The sequence below is a fragment of the Erpetoichthys calabaricus genome, chromosome 10 (genome assembly GCF_900747795.2).
Source record: "Erpetoichthys calabaricus chromosome 10, fErpCal1.3, whole genome shotgun sequence".
Classification (NCBI taxonomy): Eukaryota; Metazoa; Chordata; class Cladistia; order Polypteriformes; family Polypteridae; genus Erpetoichthys; species Erpetoichthys calabaricus.
The window spans coordinates 84960615-84985122 of record NC_041403.2 but is presented as its reverse complement, the minus strand read 5'-3'; the positions used below and the strand labels follow the sequence as shown (position 1 = coordinate 84985122).

At 35.6% G+C, this 24508-nt stretch overlaps 1 protein-coding gene across 1 annotated transcript in view; it reads right to left on the bottom strand.

The window, feature by feature from the left end:
* syde2 (synapse defective 1, Rho GTPase, homolog 2 (C. elegans)) overlaps positions 1 to 24508 on the bottom strand; it is a 99143-nt gene that overhangs the window by 12421 nt on the left and 62214 nt on the right. Inside the window, exons 5-6 of the mRNA XM_028811526.2 lie at positions 9147 to 9328; positions 6149 to 6380 (exon numbers count right to left, since the gene is read on the bottom strand). Coding sequence (XP_028667359.1) covers positions 6149 to 6380; positions 9147 to 9328 — 414 coding nt within the window. The remainder of the gene's footprint in view (positions 1 to 6148; positions 6381 to 9146; positions 9329 to 24508) is intronic.

Genomic DNA, 24508 nt, shown 5'->3' with positions numbered 1-24508 from the left:
AACCCACCGCAGTATATATATATATATATATATATATATATATATATATATATATATACACACATACATACATACACGAGGGGGGACCCAAAAATAACCAGAAATATTTTTAAAACGTGTTTAATTTAATTTTCTGTACAAACTACAATTAGTCTCCTTCAAAGTACTCTCCAAAATACACTTATCTAACCGTTTGTTCCATTGTTCGAAACATTTTTTAAATTCGTCTGAAGTAATGCCCATTAATGCTCTGGTCGTTTCTTGTTTTACCTCTTCGACGTCAGCAAAACGCCTTCCTTTCAAGTCTTTTTTCATCCGAGGGAACAAAAAGAAATCACATGGAGCTAAATCCGGTGAGTAGGGTGGGTGGTTCAGGGTTGTCATACCGTTTCTTGCCAAAAATTGGCGAATGCTGAGAGCAGTGTGAGATGGAGCGTTGTCATGATGAAAGAACCAATCGCCCGACTCCCACAAATCAGGGCATTTCCTTCTCACACTGTTGCGCAACCTACTTTTAAAAAAAAAATTCACTGAACACAAGCACAACCTTCCAGACTGATGACTGACTTGTGAGGAGTGTAACTAGATCGCCCTAGCGGCCCAACCACGTACTACAAGTACCAACCTAACAACAACAAAATTCCGGTTATTTTTGGGTCCCCCCTCGTATATATATATATATATATATATACACACACATACATATATACAGCTGTGCCGCCTGTACAGTATGTGATAAACACGTGTACAGTTTCTATGACCATCGGTCGTTAAGTATAAATGGCCTCAACTTGGATGACTGTAAATCAGTGCAGGAAAGTATTACGTTTTACTGTTTTTTTCGTATGGTAGTGATATTAAACTACCAGATGAAATGGTGCATATGCTTACAGGACAGGCTAACCTTCATATATCTGTAATTCTCACAGTGGTAGGTCAGTTAATCATAACACAATGAAACAAAATGACAGAGCAATAGGTGTTTCATTAAGTAAAGTTTTTATATGTTCCTTTATTATTTCTGTTCAGTGATAAAAAATGACTTTATTTATAAAGGTGTGTGCATGCAAAGATTTTTTATAAAAATGCAATGCAAAATAATTATAGAACATGTACTTCCTTTCAACCTGCAATAGACTGGCACCCCTCTTCAGAACTGATTCTTGCCTTGCACTCAGTGTTTCTACCATGAGATCAGTCCCATTCACAGATGACCTGGATCAGGCAGCATCAGATAATATGCAGTAAACTACTGAAAAAAAATCAATTTATGTAACAACACGAGATTTTTTAAAAAAGAACAGGTAACTATCATTTTAGTTGGTTTAAATTTTCCTTTGATCCACACAGATTTCTGATCAATTAGTAATCACTCATCTTTTTTCACTTCGATATAATACAAGCACATACAGGGAAAAAATAAAATAGAGAACGGTGACAAATTTAATCATTTAATTATTAAAATCACATTTCTACATTAGAGGGCTTTGGGGAGACAAAAACTACTTTGGCAATATAAAATGCAAGGCATTAAACAGTTATGGATTTGATGCCAGACCCACTCGTTGACAATCAGGTGATTTACAGTTGCAGGTTTTTTGATGTGGGTGCAAATCTAGAGAAGTCTAATGCAGACAAAGGGAGAATTTGTAAATTCTACAAGCTGAAAAGCAAACTATGACCTCTGGAGCCATAAGGCAAGACTGCTATTCACTATACAAAAATGCTCAGCTACAGTTTATCCAGCTAATTTTTTTTTCTGGTCTGGCAAAGTTAATATATTAATTTTTGTGATTAATGTGGCCTGTTTAATGTGTTGAAAATATTGTCGCATCCAGGGTTGGCAATGAGGAAAACGCCTCGGGCAGTGCTTTGGTCAGGGTGACATTTTTTCTTTTTTAACATTACTAAACAAATGCAAATAAGTGTGTACCTAAAGAATTACATATACAAATAGTACCATATTTACAGTATATACCTTTAAAAATTTTATGAAATTAAATTTTCTTTTAAAGGTTTAACATTTCATATTATGCAGTTCACAACAATACACCACATGTCAATACGTAGCACAGGTGTTCATTTTCCTGATTTATACACACTGACATAGGTGCAGGGGAGGGGGAGTTTATGGCAGTCCTGGTGCAATAGAGAAAAGTTGTGAAGGTAAAAATTATGCTTTTATCCTTTCTTGTATACATACAGTATAGTGTATGAATCTTGAAAAAAATGCAACCTCAAGATTTTGATAAATCTAAGTTTTAGACCTTCCTGAGTGCAAAAATACCATTTTATATATGAGCATCAGGAGCACACTCCCGATTTATTTTTCTTCATGTCATGTTTCTGTAAGAAGATTGAATCAATTTCATATCACATAAGTGTTAAATAATTATCTTTGAGTGGCACTAAAACCAAAATAAGTCTCTAGAACCTCTGTATTTAACTGGCTGTTTTGCCAGGTAGCTTACAGTGCTGACTGCCCTAATATGATGACAGAAGTCTACAAAATAGAAGTGTCATGATTATCTCTAACCAAGATTCAAGTTTGCAGTATCTTCGCTAATTTATACAAAGAATGCAGCACTACCATCCAAGTAATGCAGTGTCAGTTATTAAGCAAGATAGCAGCTATGGAGATCTTTATTAGTGTGCTAGGAGCAAAGATGTTGGGTCAAGCAGTGTTTTCCAACCTTTTTTCTGTGGTGGCACACTATCTGTAACCCAAAAAATCCCAAGGCATACCATGATTTTACCAACCACAAAAGCATTAAATCTATACAAATGCTAAACTGTCTAAAAGGGTGGGACATGTGGGGGCTGAAAAAAAAGCAGCTCAGAGATTGCTGTTCATAAACACAGCACTTACTGAGCATTTTGGATGCATTTTCCAGCTGCTTCATCCCTTTGCCTGCTCATACAGATGGTCCCCTCTCTGTCTGACTCCACTGACCAGTGGTCAGAGGCAACTTGTATAGCCATTGTCCCTTGGCTCTGCGAGAGTTGTTGGTGAACATGCACCCAGGCTGATGGACCCCCGAACATATCTCCTGGTTGCTTACTGCAAGTGCTCTCTAAGTGCTGTGTCTGCAAAACGGCAATTACAGAGCTGCTTTTATGTCGGCTTCTCCAGGTATTCCCGTCCTCCTCAGACAGGTGTCAACCACCTGAGGAGTGAATCTCTGTCAGGTAAGGACCCAGGGGCACTATACTGTTAATTCTATGGTGCACCAGTTGAAAAACATTTGTGTAGAGTATAATTAACAAGTCGTTGATAGTGATGAACAATTGAGGATGGTATTTACAACACAGGTTTTAATGTATGCCCAGTTAAAAGATCCTTATTCTTTCATTTAAATCAGTCTTTAGTAGTGCGTTCAAAGTCAACAGTTGTTTTGAATGTTTAATTTTTACTTTGACACATCTGTCTCATATGCTATGCCAATTCGATATAATTAAAGCATTGGCCTCATTTTCAACTTGCCAAGTAAGAATACCTCCAAATCCAGATTGTACTTGCTCAATTAGTATGTTGTTAAAAGTTCAGGTTTAAGGTCATTGTTTAAGTTTAAACTATTCCATTAATTTTTTTTAATTCATTTGCGTTGATTCTACTTTAAATTTGTGATTCAGTTGTATTTACTTAATGATTTATGTATTTATTTTATAATTAGATGTTTTAATGTTAGATGTGATTAATCATGATTAATTACATACATTTATGCGATTAGTTAATTTTTTTAATCAGCTTAAACTAAGGCAGAACTTGTGTGGTCAAAGATTAGATATACTGTTAAGTACGAATAAATGGCCTTTCCTACCATCCCAATACTCATCCCATTACAGTTTACAGAACTACACATTCTTTGAACTGTAACATGTCTGAATAAGTGACCTACTCAGAGTCATAAAGGGTACTTGAAATAGAAACTAAAGGGACCTCCTCAAGCATGAGACCACAATGATGTTAAAAGCAACACAGGAAAAATGACAGGAGGATTATGTTTATAATAAAAAGCATGTGAACTTACTTTAAAATTTTAACTCTTTGTTTGAATGCAAGTAGTAAATAAAGGCATTTGCTACACTGGCTATCAGTGCAACCTGCATTTTATTTACTAGTCCCATAAAAAACAACAAAGCTTTGGTTTGTTTCACTGTACAGAAATAAAGTCAATTAGATAATATATACTGTATTATTCCCTTTATAGGATGTTGAACACTACATATTAGACAGCTGTTAAGACATTTGCTTATTTGTTACCAATTTTTTTTTTTAGACTCTCATGGTGGATGTGTTTGTGTATGTAAATTTTACAGCAGTCTAGATGTAGAGTTTAAGGGTTAAGTGGTTCTCACATTCCGTAGACCAGGGGTAGGCAATGTCGGTCCTGGTGAGCCGCAGTGGCTACAGATTTTCATTCCAACCCAATTGCTTAATTAGAAACCAATCATTGCCAATCTCAGACCTTATTTAATTTTATGGCTTGTTAGTCTGTGCAATGTAAGGCTCTTATATCGTAGATTTTTTTCCTTTCCAAGGATATCATCCAAATGATTTGAAGCCTAAAACAGATCATTTTCAGTCTTGTCACATTTTTCTATTAAGTGTTTTATTAAATCAAACAGTGCATGATGAACACGCACAGATGTAATTGAAAAAAAGCTAGCTGAAGAACTGCTGGCTGCTTTGTCTTTTACATCTTATTGCTAATAAGGAGCAATTAAAACACTGAATGCAGCAGTTTAAGATTGAAATAAGCAACTAAGGTTGGAGAACCTTAACAAGCGAGACCACTAAAATGAAGCATCAAAATGTCACTTAAGCAATATGTGCTTCATCAACAATAATTGAGTTCTCGTTAAGGAACTGGGTTGGAACAAAAACCTGCACATACTGCGGCTCTCCAGGACCAACATTGCCCACCCCTGCCGTAGACCATACCCTAACTTTTCTGTTAGTATTAACATCCATCTTCAAACGTATCAGCTTATAGTTCCCAACTAATCTTAAGAAAATGGAATACCTCAAACAGATATGGTGAAAATCTAGGCCACAACTGGAACTTAAGACTTAGATGGTGCAAGGTGAACCACTGTGCTGCCCTCTTCCATTTACTTGAGAGTAAGCTTGAGAGTAGCTTGAAGTGGACAATCAGAATTATAATTTCAAAGCTTGTGCTACATATTGTAATTGCTTTTTTATCATCTGAAAACAGATTGTGAGTTCAAATTCTTCTTAATTACTCCAAAAATTAGAACAAACTTAGGTATTTAAAATTAATAAAAAGTGTAGTGCTCTTTAAAATATAGTAAAACTAGACTATCATTTGGGCCATTGTATACATCTTCAGTTTTTGTAATTCATAGTCATTTTTACTGTAATGTAGCACTATAATTTCAAAGACTATATTCGCACAGTAATGCTTGATAGAGGAGTTTCGTTCCTGGATCAGTCACAATATATGTAGGGTTTGCTCAATCTCATGGTGCTTCACGGGTTTCCCACCACCCTCCAATTTCATGCACGTTACATTAATTTCCATATGGTGTGTTTCTGAAGTCGGTTCTGCCACTGCTGCCAAGCATTGGCTTATCTTTCAAAAACCCAACAGTTAGTAATGCTTTAATAATGTGTCATTTATGCTTGACTGCAAGATTAGTGTAGCCATTTAAATTTTGGTGAACAATCATTTTTGTGTACTATTCTCTGCAACAACCTAACTATGCTTCTATTTACTCCTAAATAAAGATTTCTAGGTATCTTCCCCTCTTATTTAAAAATTGACTTGAGGAACTTTCATAGAAGATTCTTGTCAGTTACAATGCTTATAATGAGAAAAGTAGATTTAGAAAATAAATGGATAGGTGCACTATTGTATAAATAATATTACAGGGAAGCTGATTTCTCTAAAAACAGATAATACCTATAATATATTATAATAAAATGAACTTTTAGCATAGAGATCTTGTTAAGTTCTGTTAATAACTATTATTGGGCTTTGCTATACATATATACGTTATATCCTTAGTGTACCTGAAAAAAAGTATTATGGATCAGTAAATATCCTCAATTCATGTCAACATTAACAGACATTATGTTTCTGTTTATCTCCAAAATGGGTTTACTATGTCCCAATTGGGTTACCTGGCCACAGCTGGAGAAGGTAGTGAAGAACCTCAATGTGCTTCTTAAAATCGAGAGCACTGGCAAGCTCCTCAGAGTCGATGAAAACCCGGTGGCTGTGGCTGGAAGCCTCTTGTCGTTGACTGAGTAGAACAGGTCCAAAGCAAACTGCAAGATTCTGGCAAGTCATCTTGTTTACTTCATGGTACGAAGCCACAAGTTTCAGATGGTTCAGAAGCATCTTCAGGGTAGCCTGAGGTAGAAACAACCACAATTGACTAACATACCTTTATTATTCAGTTCTGGACTCATTACAGGAAGATGTACTTGGTCTGACCACTTTGCACAGAAGAATGTGACATATGGCTACCATTTTGGGTGGAAAAGGTATTTTTGTCATGTAAAATTACAATGGAAATACTTGCTAACAACACAATTTTTCATGACAAAGAATGCAAGTATTCAAAGATTTTGTGCAGTGACAAGAAAAATGAATGTTATGAAATAGATTTTTTTCATTAATAAAAGGTAGACACTAGGGAAAAGCATGAATAATTAAAACAGATGTTTATAATGAAGATAATTTCACAAATTTTTCAAAATATATCTCTCCCATCTGTTGATAGCAGTGACCTTTGAGTCAAAGTCAACTGTGGTGATAATTGCTGCTATCTAAACAATTTCATGGAATTTTCTAGATAAGAACGGAGAATGTCCTGTGACAAACCATGCTGCTGAAAAAAGACAAATGGACATAGAAACCATTACAACCATTAGATGCAATGTGACAAGTGCTGGATTACATGCCAGATGGTGGTCGTTTGTGTGTGAGAACACACTCTTAAAAACCAGTATCGCTGCATGAATCCCAATGTCTAAGATTAATTAGACAGTGCAAAATATCATTGGGGATCTAAAGCAGTCATTTTTGAGTAATTTAACTTGAGAGGAAATACCTAGTTTAGTGTAACTATTAGCTGCACTGACCTGGGATGTTGCCAGTGAAGCTGAATAGATAGGTCACATTAATTTGCATGATAATGTTAGCATCTCCACAACACAGGATAGCTAACATTTATAATGTATCCCTTGCAGATTGCAGGAAAAAGCAGCAAGTGTAGAAGACTGGATTCTTTAGGTTTTTAATTTGTATCATTTCTTATGAGGTGATACTATATATAAAGGCCAATATAAGAACAGAAACATATGAAGTAAGTGCAGCATATGATTTTCCAGAGTGAAGTGTAACAGTTGTACAATTTACAAAGGCTTGGTTGTCCATTCACATGAATCAGTTCCCATAGAAACCAAACTGTAGCTGAATCAGTGAAGTTTTATACTTGCAAAGCTTTCATGAGAAGACACACTGAAGACCTGTGAAAACAAAAGAAAGGGGCACCATACAGAGGCCCATTCCCACACTGTCACTATGTGAATAGATATAGAAACCAAAGAAGGAAAAAAGCAGGAAGCAGAGAAAAGAGAGAACAATAAATAAATCAGTTTTACTATGAAGAGTGAAAATGAAGTGGCAAACATTGATTTCCACAACTGACATGGTAAATTTGATGCACATCAATTTCCTTGTTATATTCCTGGCAAGAAAAAATAATAAAATATACTTAATTCCTTACTGGCCATACACAGTATCCATTTTAAAACTTTAAATAACAAAGTTAAAAAATCAAATTGTAACAGAGACAAGTGACAGTGGTTATCCTGACAAGGATTATGTTGAGCAGCAACCATACACAAAATGTGTGATGGTCTGTCAGGTATAATGTTCTGGATGACATACTAGGACGATTTAGCAATTGGCTTAACCAAACAATCTTAATAGACTAATAGTCCCTGCTCCTTGTCAAACTTCTTATGTTATGTGTTTTAAAAGCCATGTATATAATATCATGGTGGTTTTTCCTAACCTTTTTTTCTTGTTATAGTTAGTGTGGGGGGGCACAAAAAAGTTAACAGCGGGTAAAAGTACTCTTTTTTTCCTGCGTGTAGGCTGTAACACATCCTGTCAAATGTGGATGTTTAGTTTTTTTACTTCTGTGATGTTAAATGCAGATTGTGTTATAATGTATAGCTGTAATAAATAATGCCCTTTTTTAACTCAGACTTATCTTTTAAAGATAGATAGATAGATAGATAGATAGATAGATAGATAGATAGATAGATAGATAGATAGATAGATAGATAGATAGATAGATACTTTATTAATCCCAATGGGAAATTCACAATTAATGCACAGTTAAAATATCACCTTAACACAATGTTTATTTTTATTCATGATAACATAATAAACATGAAATCTTGGATTTTAAATAATTTGCATTTTCCAAAATTCAAAATTGTTTAAGAATCTCAAAGATTGATTTATTATGCTATAAGCCATGCATTGAATGTTCACTTTATATTAAATCCAATGTGTAGGAAATGCACTCAGCTTCTAAATGTCAGAGGTTTAAAATCCACCTCCATGTTATTATGGTTAAGTGTACCTGGCCATTTTTAACTGTCTGCTTTCATATTAACAGTGGGTGGGATGAAGTCAGGTGTTTGACTGCTTAGTGCTTCCATATAACAGATGTGCATCCACTGATAAATCATTAATTCGTAAATTTTAAAATGTCCCTTCCTTGCAGTTGCATGTACCATTTCACAGTCATGGGAAGCCAGAGAATACTGTACCTGACAATACTGAGGACAAGACAAAAAGCAACCCTGGACAGGATACCAGCGCACAGTAGACCACACTCATTCTCATTCGCAAACTCACAATCACTCATACAAGGTCAGCGAAGAACTGCCAAATCCATCTAATATGTATACATTTTGGATGCATTAGAAAAAAGGGGTAACCAGGAGAAAGTCCACATGTACATGACAAGAACATTCAAACTTCACACAGATGTTGCCTAAATCAAGGATTGCGTTTATCTTTAATAAATATGACAATGAGGAAAACAGACTGGATACGGTGAATGACAGTCAGAAAGGTGTAATAGTATCTCACCTTCTCTATATCAGGCAAGTGCTCTAAGAGGCTAACAGTGTATTCCGAGTCAGAGGCATCATTTTCACATCCATTGGCACCAATCCGGAGAGGTCTTTTGGCCATTGCTTCCAGCACTGCTTCATACAGTTGTTTGGTTATTAGAGGATAAGGCAACTCTCTTAAATAATCTTTAAGAACACCTAAAAAAGTACAGAAAGTGATTTAACTAAGTGCCAGTTAGAGGCTTTTCTTTTTCCAGTGTCCCTCTAAGACCTTAAGTCTGCAAAAAAACACTTTATTAAAGCCAAGCCTTACTATGGAACATTTAATCATCAGACTTAAGATTCTTTACTGGTGACCTTCATTTTCAAGTGCTGTAAAAGACAACAAGGGTAAACAGACACATGTATCACTTTGAGTTTCTTTAAGATGTAAAACAATGATTTAATCACAAATGTCTCAAATGTTACTTGAAAAATATTTCCTCGATATCACAGTAGCAGCCAAAATGCCTTAGTGTACTGTATATAACTCTTTTCTCATTATAACCCTACATGGCTCATAAAGAACAAAACAGATCCATGGATATTTTTCTTTCTTAAACCCAGGGTCCCATGAATTCAGCTACAATCACAACTCAGCTGGGTAGCTGAGTTCTTATTGATTCTTTTAGCTTCCAGACTGTGTTTATTTTAAGAGTAACTTTGTTTAAATAGGGTGGTCTATATTTTCTTTTTATTACTAATTTAACTAAAATACCTCACAATCTGTCATATGACAGTCAATGGCCAAATCAAATATAAGGAGTGAAACTGATTCTTCTTCACTACCACTGCTCATAATCATAAAAGACAGTCCTGGACTGTTGCTCTCTGGGGAAGTGGGAGTAATACTGTAGTTTCATTCACAAACTGCTATTCAGTTACTGGCATGAAAAGACTTCTAAGCTTAATTTATACAACACAAGAAGCTGGAAGCAATAAACTATGGACAATTCACATACTTCTAAAAGGTAAACGTACAAAAATATATTTTAAAATCAGCTTTAATAAGAAAATCCCAGTGATATTATGCAAGAATGCCGATTTCCACTTTCTAATTCAGTCAATATAGATTGCATGGTCTGGAAACAGGTGTTTTGCAGTACATCAATCACCTTAGACCCAAGGACATAATGCTTGTCAATGAGAATATGAACTGAATAAATACACTGCCTGGCCAAAAAAAAAGTCGCCACCTGGATTTAACTAAGCAAATAGGTACAAGCCTCCTATTGGATAATTACTGCATGGGTGATTATCTTTCAGCTGGCAACAAGTTATTTAACCCCAACTGGTGCAATGAGTTGCTTCTCATTTCTTAAACAACCATGTCGAAAGACACATCTCGTGGTCGTGGAAAAGATGTTAGTCTGTTTGAGAAGGGTCAAATCATTGGCATGCATCAAGCAGAGAAAACATCTAAGGAGATTGCAGAAACTACTAAAATTGGGTTAAGAACTGTCCAACGCATTATTAAAAACTTGAAGGATAGTGGGGACCCATCGTCTTTGAGGAAGAAATGTGGCCGGAAAAAAATCCTGAATGATCATGATCGGCGATCACTTAAACGTTTGGTGAAATCAAATCGAAGAAAAACAACAGTAGAACTCAGGTCTATGTTTAATAGTGAAAGTAAGAGCATTTCCACATGCACAATGCGAAGGGAACTCAAGGGATTGGGACTGAACAGCTGTGTAGCCTAAGAAAACCACTAATCAGTGAGGCAAACTGGAAAAAAAGGCTTCAATTTGCTAGGGAGCATAAAGATTGGACTCTGGAGCAATGGAAGAAGGTCATGTGGTCTGATGAGTCCAGATTTACCCTGTTCCAGAGTGATGGGCACATCAGGGTAAAAAGAGAGGCAGATGAAGTAATGCACCCATCATGCAAGATCTTGGTGAAAAATTAATGCAACACTGGATGGAACTAAATCTTGTGACATTGCAGAAGCTTATCGAAACAATGCCACAGCGACTGCGTGCCGTAATCCAAGCTAAAGGCGGTCCAACGAAATATTAGAGTGTGTGACCTTTTTTTTTGGTGGCGACTTTTTTTTTGGCCAGGCAGTGTATATACTGTACCATGCATTATATTTATTGAGTTGTCTGAGTGAAGTGCCTTTGGCTGAGCACAATTTTTCTCAATTGTTGCCCGCTGCTCAGTAAACATTGACTTAAAAAACTGGAAGGTGGAGACAAAGACTAATGAAGTGTCAATATAAAGTATTAATCAATTTCAGATCAATACAGCATTTTCCCCAAACCATAACTTATTGAAATTAAACTGAAATCTGCGTAAATACACAAAGATCACACCTGACTAGTGGTCTGCTCTAAATGAAATACTGTACAAATTCAGAAACCTACTTCTTCATTTCTCAGGACTGATCATCATATGACTGCAGGTGAGTTTTCCCCAAATATCAAAATCACCACCACAGAATTTTCTACTTCTGCCTTCGAAGTTGAGTAACTCTAATCCGAAATTCCAAAATCTGACATGGCCCACAATGTGATACTGAAAACACTGTTATTCAGTTATAATGACAGTGTAGGAGTTGATACAAGGTTGGCAGCTTTGTTCATGAAAATATAAATTGTAAAATATGCACTCAAATTAAATGATGTGTCAGATCCCATCTAAAGGAGGTGAAAAGGACTGCTGTTAAGATATATGATAACAAAGAGCCACAGGAGATCCAGATTTCATTGCTAAAACACCCAAGTCAATAAATGTACCTAACACCATCAGTACAAGCACAGAATAGAATAGGATAGGATACACACGAGCCACCTTCTGACTGCACGTCTAAACAAATAACTAAAGGAAGTTTACATTACTGTCTAATTGGACTGCAAATATGCCATGCCAGAATTTAGCTGCAGCACTTTAACTCATGGTATATACATATACCACAATGCTTATCTACACTCTATTTGCCATTGTTATGCCATACAATGATGCAATAGTCAGAATGATGGAAAGGTATCATAGCAGACATGAGCACTTCTCAAATGAGTGGAGTCAAGTAGCAGTGGTCTATGTCTGTGTCTGTCTCTTCTGTTGCCATGCTCATTACAATGCACACATTAATCATTAAGTTTCAGTTACATTGTGCTACTGAAATTCAGAATGGATAGCTTTTCATTTTCTCATCTTGTCCAAGTCTTTTGATCAGCTTCTTTGGCTCTCTACCTGAAATCCCCAGAATTTTAATGTGCATAGACTGGAGGAATTGAGGGCTAATGCTTTAAGAAAATGCAAATATGCAAACATTCTAGAATCCAAAAATATACGAAATTATGGATGTTCAACCTGTAGTTTTAACACTTTTTATCTATATTACGAAACGACAGTTTAATTTATGCACGACGGACGCACCGAAGCGCATGCGCACTGCACCGCAGTGCCCCAGAGTCAAACCCAGCAGCTTCCCAGAGTCAGTAGGTCGCGCCCAAACAACACAACCTGTAAACTAAACTTGCTCTAATCCACTGTTCCAGCAGAGGCAAAGGAGTCACGGCTCCAAATGGAAACAGCTCAACGATTTGTAATACAAAACCGAGCCCATAGTTCCCACAGTCAGTTCGTGGCGCCCAAACACCACGACCTGTAAACCACACCTGCTCTAATCCACTGTGCCAGCAGTCAGTGTGTGTAAGTTGGAGTATGCTTCCTAACAGTAAACGACTTCTACCTAACGACACAGCCACAGAACAACAAAGACGAGACCGCATGGATAAAAACAATACACAGAGGCTAGGAGTCACGGCTGCAAAAGGAAGGAGCTCAACGATAAGTAATACAACACGAGCCCGTATGGCTACGACCTATAAACGAGCCCGTATGAATAAAAACAATGAACGAAGGCGCCGACACAAAGAAACCGCTTTAGTACAAATATGTTTATTTAATTAAATGAAAACTTTACCAAGGCTACGACCTGTGAACTAAACCCGAGGTAAAGCGTGCACGCCAGGTTGTACAGCCGCCCGAATGCGACTGCCCACACCACCGCACCGGATCCGTCGCCATGGTCACTTCAGCACGCGAATCTGCCGCCATCAGCAAACGACTTCTCGCTGACGACACAGCCATTGAAAAACAAAAAAGAGACTGCATGGATAAAAACAATAAACGAAGGTGCCTACAACGCGCTTCTGAAACACCAGAACCAGATGAGTCACAGCTCCAAAAAGAAGCCGCTTTAGTACAAATATATTTATTTAATTAAATGAACTTTCCCAGGACGCACCCACCCTCCATGATATTTCATCCCTCCAAGTATCGGAGGGAATAGAAAGTGATTGCCATTCTTGGATTTGCGATTCTTTCGAGAATCGCGGGCTTGCTGGTATTAAAGGAAAATGAAGTGTTACATTGTAGAGACTGACAAACACAATATGCCAGAGAGAGTTCTGTATTGTACTTCTCTAAAGAGTCCTTTCCTCAGTAAGTAGAAAACTGAAACTGATATTTTTTCTAATAAAACATCAAATTTAAACCCTAAGTAAATTGAATCCATGCAAATTAAATTTTGAGTTGATTGGGTTCTTCTTATGTATGATTGCTGTTGATCAAGTATATACTATAAATTGCAAACTGGAAAAAATACAACATTGACCAGTCCATCAATTTCCAAATACTAAACCTAAACCCTTAGACGCAACTAAAATGAGAATGGGGGTGGACAGGATGTTTAAACTTGTGAAATTAAACCCACCTCTTCCATAATCTTCTCAAAAATGTTCAGCATGCCTGTCCTTTATTTCCCCTCTCTTTAAAGCTGCCAAAGTAATTCTGACAATAACTCCTTTTGTGCGCCAACATATCTCAGCTTTCAAATTATCCATCAAATTTTTCATCTACCCTGTTTTACATTATGATTCCAGAACTGCTTGGCCTTTTCAGGGTTGATGACATTATGCTTCCCACACTAAAAGATCAGAGGCAGATTCCAATAACGTTCAATTTACAAGCAATCCAAAAACAAATAATAATTAAATGCTTCAGTCTAAAAACATATTCAGAGTGCTGGTACTAGATATTTTAATATGTTTAAATTCAGACAGTTACTGTAAATGAGGTCTTCAGAACTAGAAAAACAGAAGTGCACAATGAGTATACAGATGCAAAGCAGAATTCTTGTCCAGCTCAATTTTCTTATGAAAAATTAAATGACAGAGATTATTTCTTTCATTTATAAAGTTTTGTGATTATTGATATGTAATCAATAAATTCAGAAATAATAATAATTATAATTCTTTGCATTTATATAGCGCTTTTCTCACTACTTAAAGCGCTGAGCAATTGCAGGTTAAGGGTCTTGCTAAAGGGCCCAACAGAACAGAGTCCCTATTGGCATTTACGGGATTCGAACAGGCAACCTTCCGATTGCCAGTGCAGATTCCTAGCCTCAGAGCCACTACTCCGCCAGAAAGACAGCATGAATAGTACAAGGGGGGACATGGATGTACATCAGGCAGATTCCATTAAGACCCCACTGCTCTTATTCATCACCAGGCTAAGTTTAATGTCTGAAGTTCTGAAGCTAGCTTCTTCTCTGTATACTTCAAATATAAGATGACACTTGAAATTGGTTGGTCTTAACTATTTAAATGGATTTGTGGATATTACCAATTCTTGATATAATATAAATTCTTAATATTTTAAATTTGTTTTATAAAGTGGTCTTATTGCTAGCTGCATTAACAAAGCTTGACCTGAGGCATACAGTCAATAATGCTAAACCATAAAAAGAATGTTGTTCCACACCAAGTGTAACATATGTGGTTTTAGGGTAGAAAAAAAAATCACTGATGTTCAGGTATATGTGGAAACGGATTTCCGGCATTTTTGAGTAACGGCAAATAACAGAAAAACATTTATAAATAGCCACGCAAGTACAGTCTGGTGGGAAGTGCTATTCATCACACGCAAACCTCTGCTTTACTTACCCTGCAGCGCTTTTAACAAGCTCCATTTGGATATGAATGTCATTTTAAACTATTTGCTACAAACAGCATAATTCCCAAGCATGAGACAGCACTCACATTCCAATTTAACATAATAAGAAGCAGGATTTTCATCAGTAAACTTTGTGATGTGGGCTTTAGTATGTATAGTGTTGAAATAAGAATCCATTATGTTCATGTTTTTTTCTCCTTTTTTAAGTATACTTTAATTTTTTATAGTACAAATGTGTGATGATGCATTTTCATTTATAGAGTGCTTTTTTCATAAACCCCAAACTGAGCTTATTCCCAGTTTGAAAAGACTGAAGCATTAAAACTATAACAATAATGCATACAAAAAGCCAAGACTTTTGGAAATAATTCGGAGTTTATCTGAGATACAATGTCTTAATATTTCATATAATTATCACATCTATCTTATTTGTCATTTATAGGTCATTTAACAAGACTTATAGTAACAGTTATTGATCTGTTATTTTTACTTAAAATACATTACAAATCAGGATGGCACAGTGCTGTAGTTGTTACGGCTGTTGCCAAACAACCTCTGGAGATTCTGTTCAAATTTCAGCCCAGTTGCTGACTGTGCTGAACTCCAGTTTTCTGCCCACATCACAAAGATGTACATGTTAGGTTAATTCTGCCCTGCATTGGACTGAACTGGTGCTGCCAAGACAGGTTCCAGCATCTCATGACCCTGAAATGGATTCAGTGTGCCTAAGAGAATCTGCTTCCTTAATTATATAGCTAAGTCTCTGAAAGGTTCAGTAGTGCCTTATTCATTATTCATTAATGACAAGGTACATTAAAAATCTTGTGAAAATTGTTTGAGCCATTTTTGTGTCATTAATTAAGTAAGAATTTCATTGTACTCTTCTCTTATACATTTAACAAGAAATGCTAACTAAAAAAACAAACCATATTTTATGAAATTAGTCGAACTCTAAAATGAAAACAAGAAAAAACTGCAGACACACTAAAAAAACCCCACAAAGACCATAATAATTAGTTACAGCTGCACCCAATATAAACTTATCTGAACACATTAGCACTCAGTTTCAGAAGATATTTATGCACTGTATTGTTAGCAATTTTTGCTTTATAACCTCAAAAACAAACAATAAGGTAAACTGTAAACTAATGCCTGTATGTATGCAGAAGTTAAACATCTTCACCGTGTACCTTTTTGTCTGATTGTGAACTCTTCTGTTAGCACTTATGCTGCTTTTTACATTACCAAAATGCATCAACCTGCATTAAAAAAACAAGCTATGGATTCATTGACACTGCAAATTATAATCCAAACTGAACCCTATTTTTTTCAATTCATAGAAACATGATGACTACCAGTGTCTCACTTTCATTTAAATGCCTCTGTTGTAATATACTTATTTTACAAAACAAGCAGTGGAACCTACTCTTTCTACTCTTTCCGACACTGGCTATTGACACTTATTTTGCCACTCAGGTACTCACCAATTTACAGGCCAACTCTTCTGCACTTCCATTGACTGGGTCTAACTGCCTTCTTTCCATTGAAAATCCAAGGACTTTTGTTAGTGAAATTGTGATCAGCTAATCACACTTAGGTGCTCATTGTCCGATAAAGAACAATTTGATCCTGCATGGAGTCTATATGGATAACAGCTGCCTAGGAATGTTGGCAAGGGTCAGAACACTCATGTTAGTAGCTGCTATATGCTGCTGATGATAATATTCCATAATCCTTGAGAAAGTACTGGGGCTGCTCGACATGAAGGACTACACATATTTAAAAATAACAAACAACGAGGTAAGAGGTAACATGGTTACACTATAAGTCTCACTATTAAACCACTTCTATCTATAAGTCTCACTATTAAACCACTTCTATTCAGCTTTCTATCTGGCATTGTCTCGAGCAGAACAATAATAGCACGGGTGTGCTATAGCCACAGACAGAGCAGGTGTTCAAACATGTCAGACTACAGAGGGCCACAATTAATGTCCAATAAAGGATATGAATCAAACAGAGACCCTGATAAGAACTGACTGTGAGCAAAGAGCTTTAGAAAACAAATATAATGCCCAATTCAAAGGCTCTGTGCAGTCATTAAACAGGTGGTTTGTTAGTTGCCAAGAAAAAACAATTTTTAAGTTACTCAGTTTGTGCTAACACCGGTTTCATACAGAAGTAAGCCTTCTTTCTGCCTCACCATTTTGTTAATGGTGCTCATATAAGTCACAATGTAGATGCATTCACAACCAAGCAATGTTCTCAAATAAAGAATTTTTTTCTTTGTTGCCTTTAGTTAAAGCATATATTTTGATGACAGAATAGGTTATTATTTTCCCTTAACATTCTTTCCATCTAAATGAATTTGAAAAGGCTTGCCAACCTATTAAATAGCTCATGTGAAATGATGGCAAATAGCCTGATAATATAGAAATTCACTCTTGCCATTTTGCTATCTATGATGCCTTGCTTGTTACATCTCACACCACAACAATTTAACATCTTCAGTAGATCTCTTTACAAATATTTATGCATCAAATAAGACTACTATAGAAAATGTGAGGTAAGACTATCCATTCAGATACACCTACTTTCTTTCTAAACTGGTATTGGTGAGCAAACAACTCTCTGCAAGTTATGTCCAGCTAACATGTTTTATAGTACTTTTTGGTTGAATCACATGTTATTTTGGATTGAGAAGCTGGCAACCTTAAATCACCCATGTCCTGCACGCAAATTTCACATGGCAACACTAAGGGATCAACTTTCAAGGCCATGAGGAGGCCTTTTAAAAATCATACTTATATTAAACTAGCAAAATACCCGTGCTTCGCAGCGGAGAAGTAGTGTGTTAAAGAGGTTATGAAAAAAAAAAAAGGAAACATTTTAAAAATAACATAACATGATTGTCAATGTAATTGTGTTGTCATTGTTATGAGTGTTGCTGTCTTTTATATATATAATATACACACACACACACACATAAACATATATATACATATACATATATATATATACATATCTACATATACACATATCTACATATACATACGTATATACACATATACACATCCACATAAACATATATATACATATACAAATTTACATATCTACATTTATATATATAGACATACATATATACATACATAAATTCACATATATATATATATATACTGTATATAAACATATGTACTTATTGGCTCCTGTATTTAGGATATAGCGGGTTGGATAATGGACGGATGGACATCTGTATGCATAGCCGTATTTGCCCGTTTTGGTTTTTTTTCTTTGTTCAGTAATATTTCAGTAAACCCGGAGCTTGTCAGTTCAAATCCTGGTACTGACACCACTGTGTGACCCTGAGGAAGTCACTTCACCTGCCTGTGCTGCAAAAAACAAAAGTAATGTAACAAATTGTACCTCAGATGTTGTAAGTTGGTGGAATAAAGGCATAAGTAAAATAGATAAATATGTATTATACACATAGGAACTATTCATTTATTTTCAGTTAAGTCATCTGCAGCAAACTTTTATAAATGAGGGTTTCTGATTTTTAGATAGTGCAAACTGTTTCTTCTTCATTGACGTTTTCTCTTGGAGAGCTTTTTTCATTTCATTGAAAATGAAAGCAGCAGCTGCCAAAATATGTAGCTTTCTTATTAATTTTTCAACATTGTGTAAAATAAATGTATAAAGTAACATAAAAGGTTTAAATACTGGTTATCCTTTTACACTAAAATATTACTAATGAGATACAAAAAAAGTAAAATGGATATGTTCTTTTTCTTTAAGGAGATTAAATATCACTGAAGAAAGAAAAAAAAAAATTAAACAGCCAAACGGGGCTATGCATACGAACTTAAAAAGTTTAAATAAAACAGAAATATATATTTTATTTTTACTTGCTTAACTTGTGGAGGGTGTATCCTGTAGCAAAGCCCTAACTTTTTTCGTGAAAGCCCGTTTCAGTAAATAAGTGTTAAAAACAGGTGTAAAGATATTGACAATAAGCTACGCAAACCCAGGAAGACATGGAATCGTTTAAATCAAGTATCATTACATCTTCCTTTCTTAAAGAGAAGTAAGGCAGTACTTATAAGCTTACATATTTATATATAGACATACATATATATATATATATATATATATCTATATCCGAAGCCGTGCAAGCACACTCTTGAGAATGCAACGTATAGATGTACAGAAGAAAAGCAATCTTGCCTCAAATGAATGGCAACCTTTTGTAGGTCTATGAACTTAATTTAAACTTTAGGTTTACATGGTGCTTTCTTTCCGAAGTACCTGCACTCATGAATATGTCTGTATGTGTCAGTCGGTCAAATCCACGCGCTTCGCACCGGCGAAGTACCGCTTTTAAATTTTTATTAAGCAGAAAATAAAATGTTTTTAAATTGAGGGAAAATATACTAATAACAGTTTGTTAAGGATCTGTTTTTTTGTGAAGCTGCCTTTACTCGAATGATCACTTCGACCTGACTTGGTGGCCAAGGATAAGCGTTACCTGGGAGGTAACCACCCATACAATCAGATTGTGAATCAGACTACGAATGCCGTGAATGTAATTACACACTCACTGCACTTGCTTACGGTAATCGAACCTGGGACATCAGCGCTAGAGGGGCTTAGCAGCGGTGAAGTATTGCTTTTAAATTTTAATTAAGAACAAAAGAAAACCTCAGAGGTTCGATTCCCGAAAGGGAGTGAAGAGAGTGTCCGGTTACCTACCAGGTAACGCTTATGGTTGGACAGCAAGTGACATAACATTAGCCACGGTGCCTTCAGTTGTGAGAAGCAGATCATAGAATGATTGAAAATAGTTTTGCATTTACCTTTTTAGTAAAAGGCGAGCTTTTAAGCCTGAGAAATCACCCTGTAAATGCACACGTTTAATTGCACATGTGTTAATATGTATGGTTACACAGTATTAAAAGACAGTGAACAACGTCAGTTACCTTTGTTCCCGCGTTTGATAAAAGGCGAGCTTTTAAGCCTGAGAAATCACCCCGTAAATGCACACGTTTAATTGCACATGTGTTAATATGTATGCTTACACAGTATTAAAAGACAGTCAAAAATTAACGTCATTTACCTTCGTTCCTGCGTTTGACTCGTGCTGTAAATCTCTTCCTTGTTTTTAGTTCACGTGATTACGTAGGAGGCGTGATGACGCGATACGTGACTCCGCCTCCTCCATTAGAGTATATGGACAAAAAATATGTTCCAGTTATGACCATTACGCGTAGAATTTCGAAATGAAACCTGCCTAACTTTTGTAAGTAAGCTGTAAGGAATGAGCCTGCCAAATTTCAGCCTTCCACCTACACGGGAAGTTCGAGAATTAGTGATGAGTGAGTGAGTCAGTCAGTCAGTGAGTCAGTGAGGGCTTTGCCTTTTATTAATATGTATAGATAAAGTTTCAACAACAGTTCAGTATTTTCTAAAATGTGTATATACAGCAAAGCTATCAAATAATAAGCAATCTATTACTGAAAACAGTTAACCATATTAGTAGTTTAATCTGCATTGTTAATTCCTAAATGACAAATGTTATTACAATCAAACTGGAAGTCTTTGAATCAAATGATACTACAATCATATCTGGTGTAGGCCACACAGATGATGAATGTGGTTATGGTTGATATTATGTTCCAAGTTATATTACGAAAATGGTGTTGATGACTGGAACAATAATTCATGGTTCAAATATTATTCTGTAGTTGGAGTTCAAATTGATTTTTTTTCAGCATAGCAAAATCACAACCATCTTCAGAAATTTTTCACTGTACATAATCTCTTTAAAATATGCTCTATCAATCCTGTGGTTGCAAGAGAGCTGTTTAATGCTGTGATACACTGGGTCAATATCATGAAAAGTGAAGGTACCATTAAAGCTAGCAAGGTAATCAGGAATGATGATTCTGTTCTTACAACTCTTGACAAGCAGCAGAGAAAATGATGCTGGCAAATATGAAAAAGTCTCAAAACTTCTACATGATATCTCATAACAGTCAACCTGCACTAGGCAGAATCTACCATTGTGCTACAGGGAATGTTGTTGGATATTTGTTTTTTCCTTTTTGCCCTCCCCCACCATAACCTGTCATCTATGAAACGAAAGATTTAGATTCGTCAAAAATGTAATCTCCGGTTTTCAACGGACCTCGACGTTTAGGGTCTCCTCATACCAAAAACATTGATATCTCGAAGATGAATGTATGTACGTCTGTCTTTGTGTGTGTGACAGCTTCTTGAGGATAGTCTACAGCTAAAACAGCTGGATGGAAAAATACCAAACTTGAAACTTAAGCCTATTATGAGATGATGATGTGCTGATTAGTTTTTGAGCCAAATCGTGCAAGACAAAGAGGCACTCTAGAGGAACCCTCAAATACCGTAATTCTGCAATTAATTATGAACTCTTCTCGTCAATTGCTATCATAATTACCTATTTTATGATCAGAAACATCAGCATCACAGCTGTAAATAATTACTGAAATGTTATAGAATTTAGGTAACTTGGTTCCTAGGGCGCATAGCCTACGGACGCTCATATCCGAATTTAATTTTTTGTAAAATACCTGCCCATCTGATTTAAGAACACATCATGTGGACGGCCTATATTTTTCTGCAATATTAATATTTGTACAGTACATAATACTAATTCTCACATTTTCACAGAATGAAAGGAACACTGTGGAGGGAGGGGCCTTATGTTTTCAGTTTGTACCTGTGTCATTATTCTTGTTGTCATTAGACATTGCTTTGTCCATATACAAGGATAGGAACATATACTTAACAAAGAACTTTCTCCAAAAACAAAACTCTCTGTTCTCGACCATTTTCTGCTACAGTGCTACAACTGATACCCCAATCTCCTGGCCAGTTTTGTTAATTACTCTGCAATCATTTGTAAAAAGATCCCAAAGCACCTAACATGTAAGTCCCTCCAATATCAACTTCAAACTCCTGAACAGAGAGATTACTTTTTAATTTCTAGAAGACAACTACAACTTCAGAATTAGAGAAGATGACTTTGATTCCAACTGCTTCAACATTCTAAAATGTTCTGATATACAGTATTTAAAATTCAGCTATTATACCCCAGGGATGGCACAAAAAGTAATTTATTTCAAATTTGCTGGCTTCATGCTGTTGGCTGGTATATCCAACAATGCAAAAATATGATGTGAAGATGGGTGAAATGTTACACAATGAATGGTAACTTTCTAAATTTGAATTGGTCAACTGACTTTGGACAACTTTTGAAAATATTAACCTCTGACATATTTCAGAGCATGTTTCAGTAGCATAGGGTTTGGTTTAGCTTCTCTTGTTTTAAAATTTAAAGTTTGCCTCTAGGGAACACTATTATACCTTGCTATGTGGCCTTTAGCAATAACCCCTTAGCAGGGTTATAGTTTTTCTTCAGCCTCAGCCAAACTACACTTACAACACCTAACACATTTGTGTAAATGGTTTTGCTCAAAAAACTTCACAATCTAAATGTCCCAGCATCTGGCCATCTCAGCACTTTATTTTTTCCAAATCAATTTTAATCTCATTATTATTTTTAAACTGGGCCTGTAGGGGTTTACTGCACATTTCATATAAATAAAAACCCAATTATTAAGAGAAAAGCAAAAAAAAAGGTCTTAATGAATCACTTTGGGAACTCTGTAAATAAAACACTTGTCTTTTTAGAATATCAATTTTTTTCTCACTAAAGAGTATTATGACTTCTCAATAGGAGAACGCACACATTAATTTCACCACATCTGGCTCTCTAATTGTTAGCATGGGTCTTCCAAAGCTAGTGTGGGTTACTTTCACACCTCAAATAGATCTGAATGGACAACAGACCACTAAACACTGCCACAGTATTTGCTACTCCATTTTTAAGTTTTTTCCCATTATTGGACTAGGTTCGTAATCTTTTCTCTTAAAAATGAAAATCTGCATTACAATAGTGACAATTTTAAAGGTAGTGGTTGGAGTTAGTGTCAGATGATATAAAAATAATGAGTTTCATCTCAATGTATGCTCATAAGATGGTGATTGGAAAATTGCTGAAGACTACTTTTACTTGGACTACTTATAATTTAATTTAGGTTTGTAAGTTAAGGCTGATAAAAAGCAGGCAGATGCCAAAAATACTTCTAATTCCCCAAGGCACAAAAGTTACTTTAAATTTCTCTAAGATGAATTTTAAGAAAAGTTAAGAAGAATTCCTTTTTTTCTTTCTCTTTAGTATACATTATAAAATAAACTCATTTATAAAGCTTTATTGATAGACATCTATTAACCATGTGCAATCAATCATCTTTTGGTACCATTTGAAGAGAGATTATTATTTCTGTGAAGCTAAGTTACACAATCAACAATCTTTTTTTCTCTAAAAATACAAAGTAGTGGAAGTCAGCAAAACTAGAGCTCTCTATGTGCACAGCACTTGAGCTATATTTCAGCCCACTGCGATAGTCTCTGTTTACTCTGCAACAAAGTAAGGCTTGTTTTAAACTATGAACCTAGTTATAAGCCACATCCCAACCCCCTTAATACTTTAAGTAGAAAATTGATCAAAACAAGACTGTGCACCTGAAACAAAAAAGACCTTTTAAGCAGTTATCTTCAATTCTCAGCTAGCAAATCCCAGAAAGATTTAAAAAGAAATGTAAAATGCAGGGGCCGTAACATTTTGTATACTCTTATTTACATTTTTTAAATGGCACGTTGCTCAACAGATAATACTTTATGACAGGTAATAATGGAGTTAAAAAACAAGATTTCTATATGTAAATGTCAAATTAAGAGTAGGAATGCAAGGTTTGCAAATAATACGAAAGGCATAAGAGCAAAGGGGTATATTGGGGTACTGTATGTAAGCTTGAAAATCAAATTTACAAGACAGTAATTATAGCTCATTCACACTTTCCAAATGAAATGATATATACATTAATTCTCATAGCATTATTTTCCTTCATATTAAAATGCATGATTGTGTAGGGAGGCTTGAGCTAAACTTGTTAGCTTCTAGTGAAATGTATTAACCACTCCTAGACATGCGTAGCTGCTCACTGCAGACCACACTCATTCATACTGGGTCAATTTAAAGTCTAAATTGGCATGCCTTTGAAGTATGTAAGGATATGTTATCTAATAGCAAGCAAATAAAATATCTGGATTCATATATCAAGGTTTCAAAGTATTATATAAAACACATCATGTGGATATGTTAACTAATAGCAAGCAAATAAAATATCTGGATTCATATATCAAGGTTTCAAAGTATTATATAAAACACATCATGTGCTATGAAACAGTTACCTGACTGCTGTTAGATGATGAAAT